At 38.4% G+C, this 10,438-nt stretch overlaps 1 protein-coding gene across 2 annotated transcripts in view; it reads left to right on the forward strand.

The window, feature by feature from the left end:
* Positions 1-10,112, forward strand: part of slc44a4 (solute carrier family 44 member 4) — a 16,580-nt gene extending 6,468 nt beyond the window's left edge. The window contains exons 2-22 of one of the 2 annotated variants that reach the window (XM_014026439.1): positions 581-629; positions 748-821; positions 1,382-1,460; positions 1,542-1,641; positions 1,720-1,848; positions 1,964-2,024; positions 3,083-3,197; positions 3,283-3,288; positions 3,880-3,963; positions 4,184-4,296; positions 4,377-4,499; positions 4,613-4,712; positions 6,702-6,794; positions 6,868-7,230; positions 7,473-7,567; positions 7,724-7,827; positions 7,914-7,987; positions 8,055-8,125; positions 8,222-8,316; positions 9,627-9,711; positions 9,825-10,112. In XM_014026439.1, the coding sequence (XP_013881893.1) occupies positions 581-629; positions 748-821; positions 1,382-1,460; positions 1,542-1,641; positions 1,720-1,848; positions 1,964-2,024; positions 3,083-3,197; positions 3,283-3,288; positions 3,880-3,963; positions 4,184-4,296; positions 4,377-4,499; positions 4,613-4,712; positions 6,702-6,794; positions 6,868-7,230; positions 7,473-7,567; positions 7,724-7,827; positions 7,914-7,987; positions 8,055-8,125; positions 8,222-8,316; positions 9,627-9,711; positions 9,825-9,928 (2,117 nt within the window). In that variant the 3' untranslated portion in view covers positions 9,929-10,112. The remainder of the gene's footprint in view (positions 1-580; positions 630-747; positions 822-1,381; positions 1,461-1,541; positions 1,642-1,719; positions 1,849-1,963; positions 2,025-3,082; positions 3,198-3,282; positions 3,289-3,879; positions 3,964-4,183; positions 4,297-4,376; positions 4,500-4,612; positions 4,713-6,701; positions 6,795-6,867; positions 7,231-7,472; positions 7,568-7,723; positions 7,828-7,913; positions 7,988-8,054; positions 8,126-8,221; positions 8,317-9,626; positions 9,712-9,824) is intronic. The other variant, XM_014026440.1, reaches the window with a different exon arrangement.
* Positions 10,113-10,438: the final 326 nt, after the last annotated feature.

A 10,438-nucleotide genomic window follows, 5' to 3' on the forward strand; every position in this document is an offset into this window, starting at 1 on the left:
CTATCTATCTATCTATCTATCTATCTATCTATCTATCTATCTATCTATCTATCTATCTATCTATCTATCTATCTATCTATCTATCTATCTATCATCCATCCATCCATCCATCCATCCATCCTGTTGTCACCTAGTAGATAAGTGACACATATGGACAAAATGTGTGACAGCTTTCACCCTCAGTTGTGAACAGTAACATTGATCAATAACATTTAAAGACCTCAGTTAGTGCTTCTAAATTTAGCATATAAATTTAGCAAGTGCTAATCCACTAAATTTTAAAAATTAGCAAAAGCCTTAAAGCCCAAATCAGGAAATTAGTTCCCCGATTAGTGCTTTAGGGGAACTGTGCCCACCACTGGAGATGTGTTTGTAAACAAACACATCTCCAGTGGTGGGCACAGTTCCCTTAAAGCATGCGTAAATGTGTCATGTTTTAAATACTGATAATACCTGCAGTGTGCCTCATTTATGTTGAATGGAAGGCTGGGTGCAGTTACAATAATGATGCAATAAACTACAATAAACTCATAAACCGTGACGTCGCTGATTATTTTTAATCCCTCTCTTCGTCTRGCAGGAGAACCTGCTCAGTTCGACCCAACCTTCAACGGACCCATAAAGAAAAGGTGAYACCTGTGAATCACTCCTAGGATCATAGAGACACACAAACCTCGTTGTGATGAGAACACACTGGAGAACCTGTGAAACAAACTGACCCTGTGTTTTTATATTTCTCTCCCACAGAGGATGCACGGATATAATCTGCTGCGTTCTGTTCATGGCCGTCGTCCTCGGCTACGTAGGGGTGGGAATATTAGGTGAGTTAGCGTTGTAATTTGCATGGCTCCTTTGCCGTTGCAGCATATTAAATTAACATCGGGTGCAACTGGTTCTGCAACCTCAGCATCCTTCAGAGCACACAAACTTTACCGCTTGGATTAGTTCATGTTAGTTCAGTTTAATAATTATTTCTCATGGTTTTAGAGTTTCTTGGCCAGAATGGAGCTTTGTAGTCATTTTGTTTTTGTTGTACTCTAGCTGTTTTCCTTTTTATCAGTAGTTGAAGCTTCTGGTTATATCACTGCTAATGTCCGGTCTGTAGGTCTTTATTGCCCCATGATCAAACTCATTCCAACACTCTGGGCCCGCTCTTATCTAGAGTCATCAAATCAGCTCGATTACACAACCACAGTATCTGTACCAACAAGTAGCACGGCCCAATTAATCTATCATTTCCTCCGCTGGAAGAAAATCAAAAGGAAATGTTATCAAGGTTTTCTCTATATTAATAAAATGTTTGATTGTTGGATATTTGAAGTGTTGTAGAAATGAAATGGACCTGCTTTAGCTACTTCATATGTTTTTATGTTTTCATCAGCTTGGGTTTATGGAGACCCACGACACGTTCTTTATCCAAGGAATTCAACTGGATGGTTCTGTGGCKTCGGAGTGAACAAGTAACGAAACAGTCTGTTTGACTTTTTACTATTAAAACTTCGCACACATTAAATTACGCAATGATGTGTTTTTCCTCTCAGAAACAAACCCAACTTGTTCTACTTTGATATCCTGAAATGCGCCACGTCTGTAAATGTGATGGCGTCGGCTCTGAACGGGCTTCAGTGTCCAACCACGCAGGTAGAGGAAGCTGCTGGGTTTTATTTTTTTAAGTCTGACCCYTACTCTGTGATAAGTTTTATTTTTTATTGTCCTCAGATCTGTGTAGAAACGTGTCCAAATAGTTTCTGGGCTGTCAGTCCTCTGGACTACATCAACAAAMCACCAAAGGATGTTTTTAATCAGAGTCTGTGTGTTCCATCTTTAGACCTTACACGGACTACTTTGGTGAGCTAAAATTGTTTTAATCTAATTTGATCAAATAAAAATATATTAATGTTAATGTTGGGAGTTAGCTGGTTTACATTTCATGTTATAAATAATGTGATTAATCTTTTTCAAGTCGGTTAAACAAATCGTGGACATGGAGCTGTGTCCTTTCCTCCACACACCCACAGCCTCAGGTGGGTAAATAACTTTAATACCRAAAGCTAATTCAGCAGAAACACTGACCCGGTTTCTCTTTATTTCCTCTTTTTATTTGTTTGAGATGTGAATATTTTCTGGTATTTTGACCGTATAATTATCAGCTCAGCTCATTCACTACATTAAATGCTGACTTTTTTTTGCAACTTATATTCTTTTCAAAATATTTACCTGTATTTACAACAAAATTATTCGCTGTTCTTTCAGCTTTACCTAGCTTTTTGCTACTTTTATCTAAACTTTAGTTGCTGTTTGGTTTGAACTATTCTTTTGCTACTTTTTGCTTGCGTTTAATGTTAGCRTTTAGCTTTTTACTATATTTAGCTGCTGTTCAAGTGTTTAGCTTCTTTTAGTTTTTCGCAAAAATGTTGCTGCTTTTAGCTAGTATTTTTTACATTTTCCTTTTTAACTCGACCTTCGCTACTTATAGGTTTTACCTAGTTTGGCTACTTAGTTTTACTATATTTAGCTGCTTTTAAAGCATTTTTGACTTACTGCTAGCGTTTTGCTACTTTTACCTTTTAGCTTAATTTATTTTTTGCTAAATTATTCCACTTTTAGCTAACATTTCTTAACTTTTACTTTTTAGCTATTGCTACCTTTAACTTTTTGCTGGCATTTTTTTCTTAGATTTTTAAGTAACCTTTAGCTACTTTTGATTTTTAACAAGATTTTCAAATTTAGGTAGCATTTTCTACCTCTACTTTTTAGCTAGACTTTAGCTACTTATAGTTTTAAATAGTTTCGCTGCTTTAAATGCGTTCTTTTACTTTTAGCTAGCATGTTGCTACATTTTTAGATATAACTTTGCTACTGRAAGTTAGCATTTTGCTACTTGTAGCATTGCTCGTTTTAGCTTTAATAACTCTCAACAGCTCTCAGCACTTTTTTCTGAATATTAATATTTTCCAGTTTATTTTTCTTTCCTAAAATTGTTTATAAATCAACATCTGTATTTAAAAAACTGAACTAATTTGCTGTTATTTAAACCGTGACAAGCTGAAGAAGCTGATCTGTGATGATTTGTTACTCTCAGTGTTGGGCAGATGTTTGCCTGATGTCACGGCTCTGAGTAAGCTCCCGCCGGCGTTTACGGACTCTACAGGATTGTCCGTCAACGATACGATCGGCCTCATCAAAAACGGCACAGGGTATGAAACACTCCTCACCATCATCATCGTCACTGAAGACTTAATTAATCCCAGAGTTTAACTCCCTTTCCCTTTCCCTCCCCAGCTCAGGGTCAGTGAAGTTGTGAGTTTTTATTAGCTGTAGTGCAGCAGCTCTGTGTTGTTTGCTTCAATGCTTTCCTGTGTTTTGCACTTTATTTTTTTTTATTATTTACTATTTTTTTAATCAACAGTGGTTCCCAAAGTGGGGTCCTGAAAAGATTTTCTGAATTAATTACAATAAAAAATGAGAACTAACAAACTTTTTATGCATTTGTTGTTATAAAAGAGTAAAGTTAGTGTATTTACATTAGACAAAAATAGCTTAATGAATATTGTTACTCTGTCCTTGTTTATCTGACGTGAAAACAGTGTTTATTAACCAACAGCAGCAGGGGGTCTCAGGTCTCTGCTGCTGGTCTTTTGTGGGTCAAAAGGTGAAAAGTTTGGGAACCATTGCTCTCTTGTGTTTGTGCTCTGCGTTTGCATCTGATTAGTGCAGCAGTAGTTTCTACAGTAGCTGTAGAAAAATGCATTCAAAAATGCATTTGCTTCAGAAACATGTTTGTTTTGTTCTCGCTTCATTTCTGTTTATAAAGTTGTTTATCTTGCTGGAACACGTTAAACAGAGAGCAGCGTTTTGAACACCTTTGCTCTTCTTCAGGGACATCATACATGGTTTTAATGCCCGGGATGTCGGGATCAGGATATTTGAAGATTTTGCGTCATCGTGGCCGTGGATCCTTGTGTGAGTCGACTCTGACAGCTGCAGTTAAAAACAAATAAATGCAAATTCAGAAATTGGTAATTTGGTTTTAGCTGCATGTGAACTTCATGAAATTAGCTGTGTTTATTCTTGTTCTTATCTGGATTTTAGTCAGAGTAGAAACAAAAACAAAAAATTAATGTCAGATTCAAACCTTTTCTTGTTATTAATCTCTGTGTTGGTCCCTCTCCTCTGGGTTCAGTGGTCTCCTGATCGCGGCTCTGGTCAGTCTGCTGTTCCTGCTGCTGCTCAGGTTCACCGCCCCTGTCATGGTCTGGGTCCTGATCATAGGACTCCTGGGAGCCGGTGCTTACGGTAAACACTCACCCGGACTCGTCTTTCGCTTTATTATTGAGCTGCCTTAATCTTTTAGATTAATTTAGTTTGATTTACAGGGATCTATCACTGCTACTGGGAGTACAGTAACTACAAACAACAATCTGCCACCATCAGTAACGTCGGTTTCACCACCAACTTCCAGACTTATTTACAAGTTCAAGAAACCTGGCTGGCCTTTTGTAAGTAATTTTATTTGTTCATATTTTAAACTGTATTTGTGAAACAGTAATCGTATATAAAGTTGGTGTAGATGTACTCAGTGTTTGTTTTCTGGTTGGTAAATTTCCCTCAGTGATCATCATATGTGTGGCAGAAGCCATCATTCTCCTGACCCTCATCTTCCTCAGAACCAGAATCCTCATCGCGATCGCTCTCATTCAGGAGTCCAGCAGGTGAGTCAGAACAACGTGGTTTAGATCCAGACCCGAGCAGAACCTCACGGCGTGTGTGAGTGTCCCAAGGTTATTAGTTTTGGATTTTTCATTATAGTTTAGTTTTGTTGTGACTTTTTTTCTTTTAATTCAGTTTTAATTAGTTTTTACAGCAGATTTGATCATTTTTACTYTTATTATTYCATTTTTAATGCTTAGTTTTAGTTTAGTTTTATTAGTTCTAGTATTAGTTTATTTTATAGTTTATTTGCCAATGACGCATCAAGCTTGTGATGTTCCTGTGAGTTAACTAACCAGCAGCTATTTGGTCACTAGTTAAAGCAGTCCATTATAGCGACACCTTCCTAAAATAATTGCGTAACTCAATTTTGCCAACTAAAAACTTGGGTGATTATTTTACGACAATGACGATAGTTGTCTCTAACCTGGTGCTACAAGTTACCTTTTGTCACAGGAGCTACTGAGAGAAGTTAGCGTGTCAAGATAGTCATAGTTAGCCATGAGTTTGATTCATGCAGTTTTTCCCTTAAGAAGTGTTCCTCCTATTTTATCACCTGTTTCCACTACAAAACACTTACACTCCTGATTAAAATCTTAAGTCCAGTCAAAAAAGGGCATTGTGAACTGCAGCATTGTCCTGTTGAAAAACCCAATCATTACCACACAGACGAGGGCCGTCAGTCATGAGGGATGCCCGCTGCAACATCTCCACATAGCCAGCTGCTGTTTGACGCCCCTGCACAACCTGAAGCTCCATTGTTCCATTGAAGGAAAACGCACCCCAAATCATGATAGCTCCCCACCACTGTGCCGTGTAGAAACATCTCAGGTGGGATCTCCTTGTCATGCCAGTAACGTTGGAAGCCATCAGGACCTTCAAGGTTAAATTTTTTTCTCATCAGAGAAGACAACTTTCTTCCACCTTTCAATGTCCCATGTTTGGTGCACCCTTGCAAAGTCCAAACGGGCAATTTTGTGGCGTTGAAGAAGACGTGGCCTTTGAAGACGTTTTTTGTTTTGAAGCCCTTCTCTCACAGATGTCGTCTGATGGTTACTGGGCTGCAGTCAGCACCAGTAATGGCCTTAATTTGGGTAGAGGATCGTCCCGTGTCTTGACGGACAGCCAATCGGATCCTGCGGCTCAGAGCTGGTGACATTTTTTTGGGTCTACCACTTGACTTTTTGTTCCATAACCCTCAGGATCATTTAAAAAATGCAAAATGACTGTCTTACTGCGTCRAACTTCAGCAGCGATGGCACGTTGTGAGAGGCCTTGCTGATGCAGCTCAACAACCCTACCACGTTCAAAGTCAGTGAGATTTTTTACTTTTGCCATCAGGAGGTCTTGACAGTGTAAAGACTTGACAGAAAATGACATGGAATCCAGATTTTTGCACAGCTTTTGGCTTTTAAAGACTACGGTCTTAAACTTTTGATCAGCTGAAAAAAATCATGTTTGAGTGTAAATGCAGTTTTCAGACAATTCCCTGCTCAAAAGTTCTTGTCTCTTGCACTGATTTCTTCTTTTAACATTGTGAAGCTCTACTTAGAACCTTCTTAAGATCCAACAGTGCAAAATGCAAATTCTTGCACTTTTTTGACTGGTCTTAAGATTTTCATCAGGAGTGTACTTTGATTTTTCTCGCAGTCATTTTCAAAGAAATCCCAAAGTGGACGTTGCCGCTTTCTCCCAACTTTTGACGTCATTTAGCAGACAATGCCGAGCAGCAGACTGTAAACAAGTGTTACAAACCACAGCTAATGTGAAACTACTCGATTTAAAAAAAGGATCCACATGGCTCAAAATAAACTGACTAAAACTCAGGATATTCTACCTATTATTTCAGTTCGTTTTAGTTAGTTTTGAAAAAAATATTATACATTTTTAGTTAGTTATCTTTTTTCATTTTATTACAGTTTTTATTTTTCTATTTCAGTTTTTGTTATTTAGTTAGTTTTAGTTAACTATAATAACCCTGTGTCCTGCAGAGCGATCGGTCACATGATGTCGACGTTGTTCTATCCTCTCATCACCTTCGTCCTCCTGCTGATCTGCGTGGCCTACTGGGGCGCCACTGCTCTGTATCCTTTGAGTTAACCTGTCGCAGCGTCGCGCGCCTCCCAGTGTCCGTTTTGACTGAACTGACGTGCGCAGATATTTGGCCACTTCAGGGGTGCCGGTCTACAAAGTGGTGGCTCTGAATTCCACGTCGAGCGGCTGTCGGAGCATCAACGGCACGGTGGACTGCGACCCTCAGACCTTCAACTCATCGGCGTATCCAGGCTGCTCGTCCGCCAGCTGCATCTTCATCAATTACAACGAGGAAGGTCTCTTCCAGAAGAACCTCTTCAACCTGCAGATCTACAACGCCGTCGCCTTTCTCTGGTGCGTCAACTTCGTCATCGCTCTGGGGCAGTGCACGCTGGCGGGGGCCTTCGCCTCCTACTACTGGGCCTTCACCAAACCGGGCGACATCCCCATGTTTCCTCTGTGCGCCAGCTTCATGCGCTCCATCAGGTCAGGACGTCAGGAAAGTCTCTGTGATGACAAAAATGCTGTATAACATAATAAAATAAAATAAACTCAAATCTCAAAAACCACCTTCAGCTGTCAGATGGATTTAAATGAACTATAGTTTTTTTTTGTCACCACTAGAGGGCAGCAAATATCAACTTCTATAATAATTGAATAATCTTACTGTCATCATGTCATAAAAGTCAAGATGTGTAATGTACTTTATTTTATTTATATTTTGTTAGGTATCACGTGGGCTCTTTAGCATTCGGTGCTTTAATCCTGACCCTGGTCCAAATAGTGAGGATCCTGCTGGAATACATCGACCACAAAACAAGATGTAAGTCCGTCGCAGCTCATCAAACCCTTCATCCTGTCCAAATAACAAATTCCACCCCGACCACAAATAAACTATCTGGAGTTTTTCACAAAACAAGGATCCGGCTGTAAACACGAGTCACATCTGTTCTGATCTTTTCTATCGTCTGGTCTCCAGCGGCGCAGAACGCGTGCGCGCGGTTCATCGTGTGCTGCTTGAAGTGCTGCTTCTGGTGTTTGGAGAAGGTGATCAAGTTCATCAACCGGAACGCCTACATCATGGTGAGAATCTGATAATAGAACGTCTGCATTTAATACATCATAAAATCTATCACTTTTTAAACTGAGTGTTGTATTWTTTTTTTCAGATCGCCATTTATGGGAAGAACTTCTGCGTCTCAGCTAGAAACGCTTTCAAGCTCCTGATGAGAAACATAATCAGGTTTGTATTGAAGTTGCTCTGGACCTGCTACCTGCAGATCACAGATCTGATGTTCTGTTTCTCTCAGGGTCGTCGTGCTCGATAAAGTGACCGACCTGCTGCTGTTTTTTGGGAAGCTGCTGGTGGTGGGAGGAGTCGGTGAGGACGAATAGTTTATTTATTTTTTTGAATTTAAATCACGTATTTTTTGCCGTGAAGCTGGCCCGGCTAAATGTTTACTCCTCTTCCTCTCAGGCGTTTTGTCGTTTTTCTTCTTTTCTGGGCGGATTCCTCTACCAGGCAGCACGTTCCGCTCAGAAACACTCAACTACTACTGGATGCCCATCATCGTAAGATGAAAACGTCTTTACTCGCAGCTGGAAACTTTTTGAGCTGCGGTTTTTGAGCTATTTTAACAATTCATATATCAAAACATTCAGCTCCTTCAGGACTTTTGGTATTTCAGCTATTTATGTTTTTAACATCCTTAAAGCCCGTTAAAATGGTTTTAAATCTTTACTGCACTTTACAAGTTCTGGTTCAGCTCTTTTCAACTTCCTTGTGCTACATTTAGCTTATTTTCTGCTAATTTTAGCCTTTTCTACTATTTCTGGCTAAAATTCTACTTCTTTCTGCTTTTCTTTTGCTAGATTGTACTTTTTGTGCTTTCAGCTTCTCTTTGCTAATTTGAGCTTTTTCTGCTTATTTCATGTTTGCTGCAGTTTTAGCTATTGCTCAGCTGTTATTAGCTAAAATAAATTTTAAAGTGCCTGTGACGTCAAATTTTTGTAATAAACATAAATGCATTTTTGGAAAGAGAACATGCATGACACATTGGAATAAAAATTTCACGCAGCTGAGATGAACGGTTGTTGAGATATTTACATGTGAAGAAACAGGAAGTGATGTCAAAGGGGAACGTCTGCATGTAAACAGAACGTTGTTACAATAACAACACAGACTGTAGAGAAGAATCTGATGTTTCTTTAGATTATTTTGAGTCACTATCAGAGAGATGAAGAAGAGTTCAAGTTTAAATAATATTGTTTTAATAAACAAAGACCAGAGTTTATTTTATTAAACAGTTCTGCTTTGATGTCACTTCCTGTTTCACTTTGGTTGAGCCTAATTCCAAAGAAAATAGGCCAGTTATGAGACAAAATGGGTAAAATCATGTGTATTARGCCAATTTTCTTAAGTATAAAGATGTTTTCTTTGTATTTGAAGGATAGGCATGTCACATGTTACATTTTGGGGGCCATTTTAGCTTCTCTGCTAAGTTCTGCACGCATGCTCTCCTTTATGCTAAATTTAGCCTTTTCAGCTACAATTTAGAAGCACATTTCAGCTGTTTTAGCTATTTTAAAACACTGCAATTTTATATTTTTTTCCTCTAACGTTGCTTTTCTTTACACCACTTTAACCATCTGTTAGCTAATTCAACTTGTCTGCTACCTTTAGCTTATTTTGCCACTTTTAGCTTTTTGCTATTTTTCTTCAAATTTTTTTTTTCATTTTTATGCTAATTTGAGCTTTTTTGCATTTTAAATTAACTTGCATCAAATTTTAGCTTTCAGCTACAGTTTTCAGCAAGAAGCATTCACACTAGCATTTTCAGAGGAAAAGCATTTTGTCTTTATTTATTTTCCGTTTGTCGCAGGCGGTGGTGTTCGGCAGCTACTTCATCGCTCACGGATTCTTCAGCGTGTACAACATGTGTGTGGACACGCTCTTCCTCTGCTTCTGTGAGTAAACACACACACACTAACACACACCATAATCCAGTCTAAGTGAGCAGTAAGATAATATCACCTCAGAAGTTAACAGATTAAATACGTCTGTTCGATCGCTCTCACAGTGGAGGACTTGGAGCGAAACGACGGGTCTCTGCAGAAGCCGTACTTCATGTCCAAAAGCCTGATGAAGATCCTGAACAAATCCAACAAAAAGACGGGGAAATGAGACGAACAGGTTTTAATCGCCACGGTTTCAGGACGTTTATCTTCTTCCGATTAGCACATTTTTTTAAAAAAACGATGTGTTTACCAAAATACATTTGCTTTGTTTGCACTTTTCGTATCGACTGTTCTCAGACGGTGATTTATAGTTGTGTTTTAAATAAAAGTTAATTTAACAGGTTATGAAACAGCTTTGAATGTAAAAAAATAAACACTCCAAAGATTTTTATATATGAAGCCAAATATATATTTTAGGTTGATTCATAATATTTTAGATACTGTTTGTAAAGTTGTATGTTTTATGCCTTTTGTTGATTTTCAGTTGTTAAATAAACGTTTAAATACGACACATCAGTCTACATTTTACTGAACCCAGAATATTAATTTTTTTTAAACATTAAAATAAAAAGTTTTACATGACAGTGATGCAAAAACACAGAACAGTGTTTTAATCAAGTTTAATTTTTTTTTTTTTTTACATTTTGGTTTTGAACATTTTCCACTTTTATTCTGA

This window comes from Austrofundulus limnaeus, unplaced genomic scaffold (genome assembly GCF_001266775.1).
Source record: "Austrofundulus limnaeus strain Quisiro unplaced genomic scaffold, Austrofundulus_limnaeus-1.0 Scaffold554, whole genome shotgun sequence".
Taxonomy (NCBI): domain Eukaryota; kingdom Metazoa; phylum Chordata; class Actinopteri; order Cyprinodontiformes; family Rivulidae; genus Austrofundulus; species Austrofundulus limnaeus.